Source organism: Ictidomys tridecemlineatus, chromosome 11 (assembly GCF_052094955.1).
Source record: "Ictidomys tridecemlineatus isolate mIctTri1 chromosome 11, mIctTri1.hap1, whole genome shotgun sequence".
Taxonomy (NCBI): Eukaryota; Metazoa; Chordata; class Mammalia; order Rodentia; family Sciuridae; genus Ictidomys; species Ictidomys tridecemlineatus.
The window spans coordinates 11,330,698-11,347,464 of NC_135487.1; the positions used below are offsets into that span (position 1 = coordinate 11,330,698).

The 16,767-nt window shown below is 62.8% G+C and overlaps 1 protein-coding gene and 1 long non-coding RNA gene across 19 annotated transcripts in view; one reads left to right on the forward strand and one right to left on the reverse strand.

The window, feature by feature from the left end:
* The window catches only part of Arhgef10l (Rho guanine nucleotide exchange factor 10 like), a 124,406-nt gene extending 118,547 nt beyond the window's left edge, over nt 1–5,859 (forward strand). For all 18 annotated transcript variants that reach the window (XM_078025412.1, XM_078025410.1, XM_078025415.1 and 15 more), the window contains 2 exons: nt 4,040–4,162; nt 4,936–5,859. In XM_078025412.1, the coding sequence (XP_077881538.1) occupies nt 4,040–4,162; nt 4,936–5,471 (659 nt within the window). In that variant the 3' untranslated portion in view covers nt 5,472–5,859. The remainder of the gene's footprint in view (nt 1–4,039; nt 4,163–4,935) is intronic.
* A 2,893-nt stretch (nt 5,860–8,752) lies between these two features.
* LOC144367901 (uncharacterized) lies at nt 8,753–16,149 on the reverse strand. The gene is made up of 2 exons (XR_013427520.1): nt 11,461–16,149; nt 8,753–11,148 (listed from the first exon to the last, which is right to left on the reverse strand). It is a non-coding gene; the product is annotated as an uncharacterized LOC144367901 (long non-coding RNA).
* Between the last annotated feature and the right edge of the window lie 618 nt (nt 16,150–16,767).

Here is a 16,767-nt window from a genome sequence, read left to right on the forward strand (position 1 = left end):
CGCAGCAGTGTGTGAAATATAGTGTACGTCACTTCCTAAGAACCGTAAAGCTGAGCAAGGTAGTCTGCAATGCTCACCCTCCAAGGAGAGGTACTGACCGGTGTAAATTCACACGGAGAAGGGGACGTTGACATCATGTCCTTTTCTACCCTTCTGTGTTCAGCATCTGTCCATCCACCCATCTCATCCCATCCCCGCTTCCATCCACCCACCACCACCCACCATCCACCCTTCCACCCATAAATCACCTACCCATCCACTTACTCACCCACACACCCATCCATCCACCTACCACCACCCACCATCCACCCACCATCCACCCTTCCACCCATACATCACCTACCCATCCACCTACTCACCCACACACCCATCATCCACCCACCACCACCCACCATCCACCCTTCCACCCATCATCCACTCACCCACTTCTCCACCCACCCACCCGCCAGCCAGCCATCTACCCACTCACCTATCCACCCAACCATCTCTCATCCCTTCACCCAGATCCTTTCTGAGTGTCCACCATGAGTCAAGGTCCTGGTCCAGCGGCTAGGGAACCAACCCTGAGGACGGAGCTAAGCCACTGTCCTTGTGAAGCTTATTTTGGGGAGGATACCTAAACAAAGAGCAGAATGGGGTAATCAACAGCCTTGACTGTCACCCACAGAGAAGATGGATGGTGGGGACAGGAGCTGGCCCGGGAGCCTCGGGTTGGTCCACCGCTGCCTGTGGCTGCCCTTCCTGAACCAGAGCAGGGCTGGAAGGTTGCCGCGTCAAGTCCCGAGCTCTTCTGGGCTGTTCTTCAGCTGGTTTGTGCCTGCACCTCGGGCCAGCTCCATGGCTGTGGCCTTGACGTTGCCCTCTGCCTGCTGATAGTGCCACCTGCTGATGAGCATCCCAGGCCCACGTTTGACAAAGCTCTCCTCCCCTCTCCTCCTCTTCTCCCCCTCCCCCTCTTCCCCCTCCCCTCCCCCCTCCCCCCTCCTCTTCCCCCACCCCTCCCCCACCCCTCCTCTTCCCCCACCCCTCCCCCCACCCCTCCTCTTCCTCCCCTCTCCTCCTTCTCTTCCCCCTGCTCCTCTTCTCTCTCCTCTTCCTCCTCCTCCTCTTCTCCCTCCTCCCCCTCTTCCTCCTCCTCCTCTGCTCCCTCCTCCCCCTCCTCCTCCTCCCCCTCCTCCTCCTCCCCCTCCTCCTCCTCCCCCTCCTCCCCTTCCTCCTCTTCCTCTTCCCCCTCCTCCCCTCCTCCTCTTCCTCCTCCCCCTCCTCCTCCTCTCCCTCCTCCTCTTCCTCTTCCTCCTCCTCTTCCTCTTTCCCCTCCTCCCCCTCCTCCTCCTCTCCCTCCTCCTCTTCCTCCTCTTCCTTTTCCCCCTCCTCCCCCTCCTCCTCCCCCCCTCCTCCTCCCCCCTCCTCTCTTCCTCCTCCTCTTCCTCTTCCTCTTCCTCCTCCTCTTCCTCTTTCCCCTCCTCCCCCTCCTCCCCTCCTCCTCTCCTCCTCCTCTCCCTCCTCCTCTTCCTCCTCCTTCCTCTTCCCCTTCCTCCCCCTCCTCCTCCTCCTCTTCCTCCTCCTCTTCTCCCTCCTCCTCCTCCCCCTCCTCCCCTCCCCCTCCTTCTCCTTTTTTGTGATGCTGGAGTGGGGCCCAGGGCCCTGCTGCCAGGCAAGATCTCCACCACAGATGGCGCTCTGGACTTTAGGCTCCTAACCCGCCGCTCCGGCCCTGTCTAGAGCGCACCACGCACCAGCTTGAGGTGCTAAACTGGGCGTCGTCCTTGACCCTTCCCTGTCCCTTTTCCTGCTCTAGCCTGCCCAGCAGGTCTGTGGTTCTTCAGAACCCACCCCGATGTGCTGATGTCTCATCTCACTGCCATGCAGCTGCAGGCCTGCGCAGGTCTCCTTGCTCCTCCACCTCTGCTCCCCATGACTGTGGTGAGAGCATCCCCTGAGGTCCCATCACGTCACTTCCCTGCTTAGACCCAGTAGCTCCTCACTGCAATTGGAGTGAAGGGCCACGACTCTTGCCCTAACCATCCACCCTTCTGGGCAGCCCTCCTGCCATCTTGAGTGTGTCCCATCCCCAGCTGCCTTGGCTCCTCTGCTGCACCGACAGGCTAAGCTCATCCTGTCGCAGGGCCTTTGCACACGCCATCTCCCGAGACAGCTTGGCTCTTGGTGCTGCCGCATCCCCCTTGTTATGAGCTCCCAGCCCCACACAGGCCCCCAGGCTTCCAAGAAGCAGGGTGAGTCCTTGCGCCCACTCTGCCCATTGCCATGTTTGACCCTCTGCCCAGCACGTTCTTCATTTCCCATCCCCCCTCTCTAGGACTGCGGCAACCGGTGCAGTCGCCATGATGAACTTAAAGCCAGGAATTCCTTCCCTCAGTCCCACTAGCCACAGGTCCAGTTTCAGTAGCCACGTGTGGCTCATGGCCGTTGATGGGGACAGCATGGAGAAGAATGTCCCATCACCACAGAAGGTTCTAGAGTGTTTGCTCAGGGTCAGGGCCTTCTTGCGGTTCCAGCTATGCCATTAGCATACAGCAGGCACCTGGGGTGCTCCTGGGTGCTGAGCAAGTGGATGGGTGACAGGAAGGCATGTGGGCTGTACTGTGCTGTGTGTCCCCGCCGGTGACCATCCTGTCTGGGTAGCGGGGCCACACCGCTTTCCGCTGGGACTCGGCTCAGCAGGGAAGTGCGTGAACCACCCGTGGAGGTGAGGCCATCTGCCAGGAGCACAGGGACACAGCCCTAGGCCGCTCTTCTCCGTGCACCCTGTGGCCAGGGGCTCTTTGAACCTCAGTGTCCGCATCTGGAAAGGGGGTACGTGCACGTCGGCACACGTCCAGCTGTCCAGGCCGCGGCCCATCAGAGCAGGTGTGCGCTGCGGAGACTCCTAGTGTTTCTCCAAGTGTGTCTGTGTCACCTTGTCACTGGCCTCCTGGTGACACTGATGCAGCCCAGGTTCCAGGACACTGCCTGAAGGCACGTGCTCAACACTTTGGCACCACTGTCACCGGGATCTGTGGCACAGATTTGGGTTTCCTTTGAGGGGAGTGCATCCCTCTCTCGGGCAGAAGGGTTTGGGCAGGAGAAAGCCTTTGGAAAGGGCCGTCCATCCCATCTGTCCCTGAGCCCACGGCCACACCTGCCCCTCTCAGCCCCTCCACGTGGCCTCCTGCCCCTGTCCTCCCCTTCCGTGCTCCCCTCGTGCCCATCCCCACTGACTGGAATTGGCACAGTGAAGTCGGCAGATGGCACCTAGCCTCTGCACTGAGTGATAGGCACCAGGCTGCTTGTGTCCCCTCTCCTGGCTGAGGAGACGATGGCACAGAGAGGGCTGGGACTGACCCAGGTCACACAGCTAGGAAGTGGCAGAGCCAGGGCTGGACCCCAGCACCCAGCTCTGGGGCCCGCTGCTGGCCGAGTGTGCAGCCCACCTGGGCTTCCCCCCTGAAGGGGCCGGGGGCCCTGCCCTTGCGCTCTTGCCACAGTGGAAAGAGCACAGAGGGCGCGGCCAAGAGAGGCCTGGCCATCCACACCCTGGTACTTCCCGGGCAGTGAGGTGGCTCTGTACTGCTGGGCCAGGGCCTGCTGGTGCGCCGTGCCCCCTGAAGAACGCCCGCCGCGTGGGCAGAACGTCAGCCCCAGCTCGAAGCAGCTTCAGGGGCACTTCCCGGCCCCGCCCCGCCCCTTGGCCCTGCTGGTGCCAACATCTGCGTCACTCTGGCGGGTTGGGAACCTGCCTGCCTGGTCTGCCCTGGCTGCCCAGCCTTGCCTGCTGGCTGTGACCTGCACGGGCTGTCCAGGGCTGACCCCGTGTGTCAGGTGGCATGACCGCGCATCAGGTGCTCCCGTGGGCCAGGTGCCGTGCCCTGCGGGGCTGCCCCACTTCACACAGGAGGAATTGAGGATCAGCGGGAGGCCCCCGATCCCCAGCCCAGCACTGTCCCCCTTCTCCCTGGCTCAGAGGAGCCTTCACCCTGTGGGGCCCGAGGCCGCTGCTGCCCCACGGAGGCCCCTTGCTCACCTGGCCCCCTCTCTGCAGGCCAGAAGCACTTGTGTGTCACCAGCCTCCTGATCTGCCAGGGTCTGCTTTGGGTGGGCACCGACCAGGGTGTCATCGTCCTGCTGCCTGTGCCCCGGCTGGAAGGCATCCCCAAGATCACAGGTGAGGACCCTGGGCAGGCCTGGCGGCGGGCAGCGGGCGGCGGGGGAGGGGAATGGTGTCCAGCTGCTCCCTCTCCCTTCTGCATGAGGTGGCTTCTGGCCTCCAGCCAGCGGGAGGGAGCCAGCACCGCCTCTTGTCTTCTTTCTGTCTCGGTGTGTGAATCTGGCAAATGGGCCCAGTAGTGGCCAGATGGTCTGAGGGGCGAGGGCCCACAGGGAGGAAGGGAAGCCAGCCCTGGGCGTGGTCCAGCCCCTGCTGAAGCCCCTCTCCCAGGCTCCCAGATGCCTGTCTTGGGGTTTGGTTAGTGTGAGGGAGGTCACGGAAGGCCAGGGCAGGGCCAGGGGTGAGTGGGGCTGAGAGCAGAGATGGTGCAGGCGATAGGCTGGCTGATGAAGGGAGCTCCAGGGACTGAGGGCACAGAGCCAGGCGGGCAGCTCCCTGTGGGTCCAGGAGGGAGCCACTGTAGGGCCTTGGACTGGGACCAGGAAGAGCTGCAGAGGGCAGGCCGGAAGCGTGCTGGGCAGGGTCCAGGGTTTGGGCAGAGACCAGGAGCTGGGAGAATTCTCAGGGAACTTCACACCGTTTCCCCAGGGCACCTGAGGTCACGCTCATGCGTCAGGTCCCCAAACAGCCCCGGACCCAGGGCCCTCGGGGAGGGGCCAACACAGATTGCAGTTATCCCCAAACCACCACCCACCCAGAAGGTTCTCCCGGAGACGGGTGCCTCCTTCATGTCTGGCCTTCGGCCCCCTCCTGTGCCCCATTTCCCACAGGGAAAGGCATGGTCTCCCTCAACGGTCACTGCGGACCTGTGGCCTTCCTGGCCGTGGCGACTAGCATCTTGGCTCCCGACATCCTGCGCAGCGACCAGGAGGAGGCCGAGGGCCCGCGGGCCGAGGAGGACAAGCCGGACGGGCAGGCACAGGAACCGGTGCCCTCCTCCGACGGCCACGTGGGCCGGGAGCTGACCCGCAAGAAGGGCGTCCTCCTGCAGTACCGCCTGCGCTCCACGGCCCACCTGCCCGGGCCCCTGCTCTCCGTGCGCGAGCCCGCGCCCACGGACGGCTCGGCCCTGGAGCATAGCGAGGAGGACGGCTCCATCTACGAGATGGCCGACGACCCCGACGTCTGGGTGCGCAGCCGGCCCTGCGCTCGGGACGCGCACCGCAAGGAGATCTGCTCGGTGGCCATCATCTCGGGCGGGCAGGGCTACCGCAACTTTGGCAGCACCGCGGGCGGCGGGAGGCCGGCCCCGTGCGGGGAGACGGACAGCACCCTCCTCATCTGGCAGGTGCCCTTGACGCTATAGTGCTGCGCATCCGAGGCCGCGGCCACCGCGGGCCTCTGCAGCCCGGGACCCAGGGACCTGGCGGGGCTGTGCCACGGCTGGATCCGCCCCCACTGCTTCAGCGGAGCAGAAGGTCCCCCGAGGTCCAAAGAGAGCGTGGGAGGGGTCCCGGGGCTGGGAGGGAGGACGTGTCTGGAGGAAACTCCTTTTTAAAATCGAGAAGCGAGACCTCGCGGCTGCCTGGAAAGCCCAGCGCGGCGCGGCCCCCGGGCGGGGAGCGCGCGGGTGGGGAGCGCGCGGCGGGCGCGCGCCCTATAAATAGGTACATATGCTGTATATTCTGTGTAAATGCGGTCTGTACATAGCGGCCGAGGTGCTGGAATAAAGCAGGCGCTCGGCGGCCCGCGCACTGCAGTTTCCTTCTTGAGATGCGCTGGGGCGAGCAGAGGGGCAGCAGGGGCTGGGGACCGGGCGCCCTGCTGTTAAGGAGGCCCCTCCAGGAACTGGCCAGAGCCGCCCTCGGACGCTGCCAGACTTGCACGTGGCCGGTTAATTTCCAGATTGGTTGGAGCTGCACCCGGTGAGCAGCCCAGCGCCTCTGTCACCACAGCCACGTTGCAAGAGTGCGGGAAGCGCCCCGGGGGTGAGCCGAATGGCTCAGGTCTGCTGTCCTCATTGTCACAGAAAGCTCTCTCTGCTGGGGGGCCCTTGGGAGGTGCTTTTGTGACCATGTTTTGGAGGAAGCCAGAATCGGTTCTGGAACAGCATGAGGCCGGTAGGAAGGCTAGCCCCAGGCCCCTGAGCTGCCCGCTGCCAGTGCAGGTGGGTCTGGGGACTGGGGCATGGATGTGGCCACAGAATGGGGGAGGGAGGGGCTGCCTTGGATCCAAGGGAGGACCCTGGGGTCTGGGCAGCAGGAGCAGAGCCCTGGCTGGGGCGGGCCTGCCAGGCGGGCTCCTTCCTCCTCCGGGTTGCCCATCCTTGGACTTCAGAGCTGCCTGTAGGGAGACCCAGAGCCAAAGCCACTGCCCCCAAGGCAGCAGCTCCCTCCATCTTCCCACCCGTCCACCTCTGTCGTCTGTGTCTGTCCACCCACCCATCTGTCCTCTCCTCCACGTTGAGTGGCAGCGTCACCAGGATGCTGAGAAGTGACACAGAACTTAGAGCAGGAGGCAGACTTCTTACCTGGCCTAGAAGCTGAGGTGCAGGGGACGCAGCAGGAAAGCCACCAGGAGAGGCCGTCTGTCCCCAGGGTCCTGACACCCTGGGAGGCCTGCGAAGTCATCCACCTTTTGTAAACCCCTGGGTCCCTGCTGTGTGCCAGGCCCCGTGGTAGGTGACCCCCAGGCGTGGGGTGGGGTGTACGCAGAGGCTGCTTATTCTCAGAGGCCAGCTGGTCCAGCGTGGGCCCGGCAGGGACAGAGAGGAGGTCGTTCCACGGGAGCCAGTGTGCCAGAGGCCCTGCTTTCCCCGCCCATGGACACGCTGGGCCTCCAGCTGACCCAGCTTCCCAGGGCCTCTGCTTCCCGTTTTGTACCCAAGCCCTGCCCACCTCTCGCGGGAGAGGAGGAGCCTTTGAGTACCAGTGGGTTAAAGCGGGGTCTCCATTATGGCTCGAGTTGACTCTCTAAGGCCCCAGATTGAGGGGACCCCCCGGCTGCATCTATTCCATTGGTCAAGCGCTGGACAGGATTTCCCTGGGGCAGTGACCAGTCCCTGGAGGCTGTTGGGTCAGGGAGCTTGCGCTGGTGGCTCTCCGGGTCCCTCGGGCCTGCGTCAGGTCCTGCCCCGCCAAAGACCTGCTGGGCGCTCCAGCGTGGCCTCGGAGCCCTCAGCCAAGTGACGCCTTGCGGAATTGCCAGGGGTTCACTGGACAAGCCCTGGAGTGGCCTCCCGTGGAAGCCTGTGGCTGGTCCTCTGTCCTTGTCCCAGTGAGGGTGGCAGCCTGTTCTTGGGAAGAAGTTTCCCCTGTGGGGCGGCAGCCGGCGTCTGGGCGCTCTGTGGGCCCTCTGGACCCTGGACACGAGGACCACGCTGCCGAGGGAGGCCCTGGAGGCGGAGGTGCCGAGAGGCTGGGCCCTGGCTGCGCTGCCAGCAGACGGGGAGGACGGGGCCAGACAGCAGGCACGTCCCTGAACGGATGGCAGCGGCCGCCAGCGCCAGTCCTCGGTGCAGCTACCGGTCACGACCGCTCTGTGACTGTGGGCTTCTGCTCCCCCCTCTGCAGGGAGGGGTCCCAGCAGCTCAGGGATGTGAGCAGCTCACCCAGGAAGTGTGTCCCCCCAGACGCCACCTCCGGAGCCACACTTAGCAGACAGCAGACCAGAGTGCCCCTCTGCTTCGCCACTGACTGGCTGTGTGACAGGGGAACTGGAACCTCTCGTGTCTCAGTAAATGGATAATGGTTCCCTGCTGTGGGAACCAAGTGTCACCATTCAGCATTTTGGGGACACCTGTCATGTGCCAGGTTCAAGTGGGTGCTGGGTACCTTGTGGTGAACAAGACACGTGCCACGCTCATCCTGCCTGTGTGCCGCTGGCAGGGACAGAAGGGAACAGCACAAATTAAAAACCCACGTCACATGCTATTCCTGCTCCGGAAACAGGAAGTGCTGGGGGGCTGCCAGGAGGCTGCGCCCTGGAGCCAACCTGGAGGGAGCAGAGAGAGGGCGGGGCGTCCTGCTCATGGGAGATGTGGCTTTTCACTCCATGACACAGGAAGTCCTTGGAAGGTTTTGAGCACAGAGCGACACCATATGTCTTCATTTTTTTGCAGCAGGGAGGACTGGGGACTTCAAGGCACTCGACCACTGTGCCCCAGCCCCAGCCCTATTTTGTGTTTTATTTAGAGACAGGGTCTCACTGAGTTGCTGAGCGCCTTGCTGTTGCCGAGGCTGGCTTTGAACTCACGATCCTCCTGCCTCAGCCTCCCAAGCTGCTGGGATTACAGGTGTGCACCACCTCGCACGGCTGCCTTATGTTTTAAAGTCATTTTTGGCCACTCAATAGACAATGTTCCATGGAGGACAGGGGACATGTGGGACCAGGACACCCAGGAAGAGCTGTGCAACAACCCAGATGCACATAAGTCCAGGCTCAGGACCTCAGGGCACCTTCAGCCATGGGTTTGGATGACCTCGCCAAGGGAGCAGCCTTCAGGGAGGAGTCCTGAGGGGCCAGGGTCTGGGAAGGCCAGTGCCACAATCCCTGGGAGATGAACAGGAAGCACAAGGGCTGCTGGGAAGGCACGGCCCACTGTTTTAGTCTAATTTGTGTGGCTATAACAAAATACTTGAGGGTGGATAGTTTGTAAAGAAAAGAGGTTTATTTAGCTCATAGTTCTGCAGGTCCAAGAGCATGGTGCTGGCCTGTGCTCAGCTGTAGGACAGGCCTTGTGGCAGGTGGTGTCCCGTGGTGGGAGTGTCTGCAGAAGAGGGATGGGGGTGTCTGCTCACTTATAACCACGCATCCTAGCAGGAACGAATCAGTCCCATTAGATGACCCAGTCCTGTGAGACCAGCTTGAATCCCTTCATGATGCCAAAGTCCCCATGGTGATGCTGAGGTCCCGTGACCTAGTCACCTCCCACCAGGCCCCACGTCACCTTAGCTGGGCCAAGCTTCTGGCCATGAACCTTCGGATGACCATAGCAAAGATGGAAACTCTCGGTGACCGCCAAAGTCCTCTGGTCACCTCATGCTTGGGCCTGGGCAGGCTCACGCCCTACGCTTCATGCCTCAGAAGCCCGCAGGCGCTCTGTGCAGAGCCACACCCCCGCCCCGCTGGTCACCAGAGGTGACAGCCTCTCTGGGGCTTCCGTTGCTTCCTGGGGCTGACGCGGCCTGAGGCCAACGTCCCCTCCCCTCCTCTCCTCAGCCCCCGCCTGGCTGGGGGCCCAGAGGTGCCAATAGCTGGGGACGGGCCGTGGGGCCTGGCCTTCTGCTGGGCTGGCTCCCCTTGTCCCTGGATGTCCTGCCGGGAGTCCCCCGTCCTTGTCCCTGGATGTCCTGCCGGGAGTCCCCTGTCCTTGTCCCTGGATGTCCTGCCGGGAGTCCCCCGTCCTTGCAGACCTCCTGGGCCTTGGTCTCACCTGCAGTGTCCGCACTGCCCCAGCCCCACGGTCCCCGAGCCCAGCTCACCCCCAGGACCTCCCAGCCCCGTGGGCCTGGACCCCACCTCGGTCTCCTCCACCCAGCCGCATATCAGGGCGCAGAGCCTACTGAGTGCCCTCAGCCCCCCCAACCTCTCCGGCTTCCCCCGGGCTTTACGACCCCAGCTGTGGGACGGGGGCCCCTCCCCTCAGGGGCCCTGCTGTGCCCAACCTCAGGCTGGACCCCTCTGGGCCACCTGTTGGCCACTTGCTGCCAAAGGGGGTCCCTGTCGGGGGAGGGCAGACCTGCAGCCCTCAGCGCCCTGGACCCTCTGCTCCTGCTTGGTGACGGGAAGTGGCTGGGACTGGGTCCCCCGGAGGCCACCCTGAGATGAGGATTCAGGTTTCCGTCTCTCACGTGGGAGGTGAGGCCATTGCACCCTGACGAGGGGGAGTGGGCAGGGGAGCAGCCGGGGCAGGGTGTGCTGCTGCAGGTCCCCAGGTGGGCAGCCGGCTGCTGCAACAAGTCCCAGCCTGCGCCGTGCTCCCAGGGACGCTGGTCCCCACAGTCCGGGGCCTGGAGGCCCAGGCTCTGGCAGATTCCCTATCTCCCGGCCTGCAGGTGGCCGCTGTCCTGCCGCGTTGCACGGCAGAGAGAGGAAGCTCTGGACTCACACATCCCCTCAGAGGCCTCACCCTTAGGGCCTAAGCACCTTCCAAAGGCCACACCTCCGATTATGTCATCAGGAGTTAGAGCGGCCACACAGGCACCGAGGGGACACAGGCATTCAGATTGCGACACCCCTTCCTGGGAAACACACTCACACACCCACACTCACACACACGCACACACCCCATACACACACACATGCACACATACACACATGCATGTACTCACATGCAACACACACACTCATACACATACACTTATGCACACACACACATGCACACATTCACACTCATGCACACACACACAAATACTCATACACTCACACAAACACACACATCCACACACTCACACTCACACACACACACATACACTCATGCACACACACATTCACACCCATGCACACACGCACAAATACTCATACACTCACACACACACTTGCACACAGTGTGCTAATGGCATTGCCTCGTGGGGCTGGAGCTGGGGTTGGGCCTGGGGCTGGGGCTGGGAGACATCAGCTCATGGAGGTTATAGAGGATAAAAATGAACCTGGGTTTAGATCCCAGACTGTCCCCACTGCCTAAATAGCTTGCTGTGCCTCACAGTCGGCCACAGTCACCAGGATATAAGATTGTCCCTGTCCCCGAGGAATGCCGTCCAGCACACAGGACGCTGGTAGTGAGGGTGACATGGAAGGCTGGGGGGGGGGCGGGGGCGGCTCAGCGGGGAGCGCTGGGGAGTCGCTCAGACCTGGGTTTGAATCCCGACTCTGACACGTATTGACTGTGGTGGGGCTGGACAGGCCAGCGACGCGTCCTCCTCATGGCCCCCTGGGCGCAGCGTGTGCTGGGTGTGGCGCAGTCCTGCTCCGCTCCTGCCTGTCTCAGTGAGCCCCGAGCTGACCGAGCCAGGGGCAGGCGGGAGGCCCCTGGTGCGGGCTCCCTGGGGCACGCACAGCCTGCGGTGAGGACCAGCTCCGCGGGACCAGCCACTCTGCGCGTGCCTGGTCCTGGGAGGACACCCCGGCTGCCGTCCTGCGGCCTGAGCCTCGCCAGGTGTCTGGGCACAGCCCTCTCCCCCCTCAGAAGGGACAGGCCTTCCGGTCACCAACTGTTGCCTGTGACCCCAGCTTGCCGCTGCCCCTTGGACAGCCCAGTGTACGCCCACTCAGCCCAGGAGATCCCCCGCTGTCCCGGGGCTTCTGTGGGGGCGGTGAGGGTGGCCACTCCAGGACAGCGTCTGAGCTTTGCTTACCTGGTCTACCAGTCTGATGGGTGAGACGAGCCACCACCCGGAATGTCCCCGGCCTGACGGAGGGGGTGTCCTTTCCTCCAGGAGCTGCTGGACTGGTGGCGGACACGGGGCCCTATCACCTAACTGGATGGGGCTGCTGCTAGTCCCCGGGGGGTGTGGACAGCACTTCTGCCTGGAGACCCTGGCCTGATGGGGACACCTCCTGTCCACGGAGGAGTGTCCCTCTGGTGGGAGATGCCCTGGGCTGAAATGGGAGACAAGCCCCTGTCCTTGGTGCGCTCCCCCCTGCGGGGGCAGACAGGCCCCTCAACCCCGAGGAAACCTAATCCCGACGCAGAGCAGAACCTTCCGACAATGCAGACGTAATGACCCGCGGCCAGCTCCCCTGAGCCCTCAGTCACACCTTCCCAGGGAGATGGCGAGAGGCGGGGTGTGTAAATTGAGGAAAATTCATACATCACCTGAGCTGGTGCCGGCCACTTTCCTGTCCACAGAACCCGCAGCAGCTCTCCGGGCCGGAGGGGCGCCCCCCGAGGCAGGCAGCTAGACCCTCGCAGGTGCAGGTACCAGCGGGAACGGTGAGGAGTTCTGGGGCCCCAGGGCTGCAGGACAGGTTCCATGGTGCAGCAGGGACTGGACCTCCCATCGGGGGACCCAAGTTCTGACATTGTCACCTGTTTGTTGTGTCCTGTCCGATGCTAGTCCAGGTGGAGAGTGCCTCGTTCCTTGACCACAAGGACAGTCCCGGCTGCCCCCAGGGAGGTCCTATTGCCCCTGCTTTGCAGAGAAGCAGGTGACATCTGGCTCAGGGTCACACGGAGCAGGAAGGGCCCCTGGATGACTGACTCCACGTCCTTTCCTTCCCCCTGCCTCGGCCACCACGCGAGACCATTTTCAGCCCCATTCTCTCCACTCTGCTGCCCCAGGACCCAGGGTGAGAGCAGGTGCCGGGTGCCAACAGAAGACCTGGGTTTCTTCTTGTAGAACCTGGGTATCAACAGCTCAGATGGCCCAGCAGCTGGGGATGGACGTAGAGGAACTCGGGGCTCACAGAGGGCTCTCATCAACGGAGAGCCATGGTCTCACGTGGGAGGACGACAGGTGTCCGCCTGTGTCCCAAGTCAAACAAACATGGCGTCAGCAGAGCTCAGAGAGCGCCCAGCCCCCTGGCCTAGCTGGGAGGGGCCCGAAGTGGAACAAAGTTCCCTCCACCCCCGGCTCAGGACCCCTGTGCCACTCATAAAGGCTGCATGTGGGAGGACGTCCAGCAGCCCCGTCAGTGGCCCAGAGCGAGGAGGCGTCCATGTGTAGCAATGCTGAGGTCTGGGAGGGGCTGCCCCAGGATCCGGGAGCCGGCCACTGTGTGTGGCTCCGGGCTGGGCTCCGGGCAGATGTGATCCCTGCCTCCTGGAGCGCAGCCCCAGGCTCCAGGCACGCACAGGTGGAAAAGGGGAGGAGGCAGGTGGCTTTGGGGCTCCCTCCCAGTGCTCCGTCCTCGCCGGCCGCCGTCCCCTCTGTAAGTTGCTGGCCATATGCTTGACCTGGGCTGGCACCGGGGTAGATGGAGACGCTGTGTTCAGAGTGCTCAGCACTGGCACCGGGAGGCGCCCGGTGACACCCGCATTCGGCCTCACCTGCTGTGAGCACAAGGCTGTGGGCGGGCAGGGCGTGGCCATGGGCAGGGGCGTGGCCGTGGGCAGGGACTGAGGCTGGGGAGCAGGAGCCATCTGCCAGGCAGGGGAGTCCAGGTGCTCGACCTCAGGGGAACTGGGCACCGCTGTGAGGCCAGAGATGTGGGGCTCTTGGTTTGGGGACCAAGAGGCCGTGTGGCCCAGAGTGGCCAGGGCTCCCTCATCTCCGTTCCAGAAGGTGTTTTCTTTCTGGTCTGAACCCAACTCTGAGGGACACACACATTCTTCTTCCTCTGTTATTTCTGCTGAATTAGGTGACAAGTCTTTTTGCTTTGGCAAATCCAGGGACACACATTTATAGACTGTTTTGCATAAATCAGGGCCTCATTTGCATCCATTTGCATGTTTCTCTGGGCGTGAGGTTCAAGAGGCCCGAGCTCCATGTGTGAGATGGGGGTGGTGAGCGGAGCCCACTCCCGCGGCCGCCGGAGCTGGGGGCCGGCAGGGCTGCGGGACCGGGGAACTGCGCCCAGCTTCCCTCTGGACTTCTGGGTTCCTGAGCTAGTAAGTGTCCCTTTCCCTGAAGTTGGGGGTGAACTGCTGGGATCTGCTTCGGCCAGCTCCTTCCCTTTTCCTGGTCAGAGCTCAACGGCGCGGATGGCGCTTTCCATCTCCGAGGCTCTGTTCTCTTGAGAAACGGAAGGAACCGCGCGGTGCAGAGGCCCAGGCGGGTGCCTTGGAGCCCTCCTCTTCCTCCCTGAACTTCCAACGTGGCCTCGGGCAGGGTCTCCCGATCCCTGTGCAGGTGGGAGCAGCTGAGAGGCGAGAGGTGAGGTCCCTGGCTCGGAGAGCCGCCGATCCCCCCTCTCCGTGCGTCACTTCTCTGGGGCACAGCGAGGCAGAGGCCGGAGGCAGGGAAGGCCAGGGAGACCCAATCACTCCTTCTGTCCTCAATCAATTTAGCGGGAGCTCCCATGACTCGGGTTTGATTTTTCATTGTCTGTATTACGGTTATCAACCGATGCTCCCAGCAGCTCAGGCTTGAAGTGGGACATCGCGGCAGAGGCTGTCACGGAGGGAATAGACCAGATTACAACAATTATCTAATACTTTGCTAATTAGACACTCAACACATCTCCCCGGATTACAGCAAGGGGCAGAAGGGCTTCGCACTGACATTGTCATTCTTGCTGGCTGAGCAGCTGTTGTCACGTGCCCCCCTGCGGGACTTTACATCCCACGGAGAGCTTCAGTTTGCAGGACTCTGTGACGCCCGCCATCTAGGTGCTGCTCGCTGCACTCCGGGGAGAAGTGACGCAGGAGGTGTCAGTTCCATGGGCATCTGTGCAGGGGGCGGGATTCCCCCAAACTAAGACCAGGTGGCTCAGAGGGGGATCCGAGGAGCACTGGGCTAGGAACGTCTTTGAGTCTGAACCTTCCTCCCCGCCTACAGACGGGAACGCTGTGCCCACGGAGAGGCTCAGGGAGGCTGCAAGTTGGTGCACAGGCTTTGACGGCTGAGCAGTGCCCGACCCTGGTCTCCGGACCCTCTTCTGACAGTCCTTCCGGCCCCAGCATGAACTTGGGGTTGATGCTCCCTGGCAGCACGTCTGGATCAGGAGGACAGAACTGACGAAGGAGGGTGGCACCCACGTGACCACAGCCTCCCGCAGCCGGCCGCACAGGGCCCTTCTCTAGTTCGTGGATGATCTTTGCTTCAGGGTCAGAAGAGCTACAACTTGAGTTTTCCAGACGTGTGGCCTTGACCCAGTCCTTCCACTCTGAATCTCAACGGGAACAGGAGGCCTGGGATGAGAGAGGAGCTCGTGAGAGTCCGCAGCAATGATTTATCCAAAAAAGCCAGTGGATGCCCCGGGTGGATGGGCGCTTCCATTATTTTACTTTAGTGATAAAAACCACGGGCATCGAGGGACTGTCATATACTCAGACACCTGTCCAGTGCCTTGGGTGTGTCATCTCTCTTAAGCAGAGCTGGGATCAGGATGGCCATGCTCATGACCCCGGGAGGAAACCCAGGCTCTGAGGTGACTAGAATCCCTTAGCATGTGGCAGAAGTTTCTTTGGAGACCTTTAGGACCAGATGGATCCCGAGGTCCTTCAGCCTCCAGAGAATCATGTGCACCTGGGCGGGGAGGAGAGCGGCCCAAACCACCGCCCACAGGCCCCTTCCCCTCTCCCCAGATCCTCGTCCCCAGAGCTCGGGCCTCAGGGCAGCTGCTCTCGGAAGCACGGTCAGCTCTGGTCCGCGGAACTTCATTATCTTTATCAAATTAACTTAAGCCAGCTACCGTGGTCACTTAATTAGGACACTTCCTGGGGGCCTGTGCCGGCTGCTTAATGAAGCGGAAGCGGCTGGACTCAGGTTCCAGTGTCCTGGAGGCAGCTTGGCCACGCTGCTGTGGGGGCTCCGGCCCTGCCACCGTCCGGGGCTGAGCGTGACCGTGACCGTCGCCCTGCCCCTCCCGGGCCGCGGGGCCCCAGGACTTTTTGGAGGGGGGCGTGCCGCAGCCTTCGGCGCCTCAGCCAATCAGAGGCCGCCCTGCTCCAGGCTCCTCCCCGTTCATTTCTTCTGTGGCTGCGAACCGCTGCGCCCCGCGGCAGAATGCCCCCAATTTAGTTAATGAATTTTCTTTCTGTAAATGAGATATTCGAGGGGGTCAGGTTGATGGCAGGGAGGCCCCGAGGAGTTGGTGGCAGCTCTCCAGGGGAGCGGGGGCGGCCATCCCGACAGCAGAGGACGGCAGGGGGCTAACGAGGCTGCTCCCCCGATGGGTGGCATCGTGCCTCTGGTTTGGGAGACTGGACAGAGAACGGTCAGCGGTGCCCGCTCATCCAGCAACCAGAGGCCCACACCCCACGCGCAGGCACAAACCTACACACAGACAGCGTGTCCACGGCTTGCTCTGAGTTAGAGCTGGCGTCCGGCGTCAGCTCCGTGGATCCCGGCAGTGACCTGGCCAGGTGACTCCCAGGGCATCTCCCAATGAGGCCCTGGGGTCCCGCCTGGCTCCGTGTCTGGCTCCTGTCCCTGAGCCCTGCAGGCCTCCCCTCCCCCGCCCACCCCTCTAGTGGACTGGTTCCCTGGGAGGCCCTGCCCGCCTTCGCCCCTGCTGCTGACCGGCTGGATCTCCTTCTGTGCGCCGCGGAGCGCCCTCACTGTTGGCAAAAACAGAAAAATGGTCAGAAGCACAACAGCAGCCTCGGTCCTTGCGGTGGGCTTAGCTGGGCCGCAGCCTCCCTGACTCCCCAGTGACTCTGCTAGGGACCGTCATTGTCCCATTTTACAGAAAGGTGACTCCAGGGGCCGAGGAGGAAGAGCTGCAGGCGCAGCCACCAGCTAGTAATCAGGTGGATTTGAACCGGGGCCTGCGGCTCAGGGGCCTGCAGTCAGCTCCTGGCGGGGCTGCCCAGTCCTCAGTGGAGGGAGGTGGGAGGCGCTGGACGCCTGTGGCTGGCAGCAGGGAGTGCTGGGAGGGAGGGGACAAGAGCAGGCTGGCCTTCTGCACCCTCCTGCTGTCTCCAGACGGCTAGTTGGGTTTTCCCCTGTGGAGAGCCGGCTCCAGAGGACCAGGACCTTCCTTGCACTGTCCTGGTGGCGTCCCCTCTCACCAGCGGAGGGAGGGCCAATTCTCGCTGCACAGTGGAGACCGGGAAC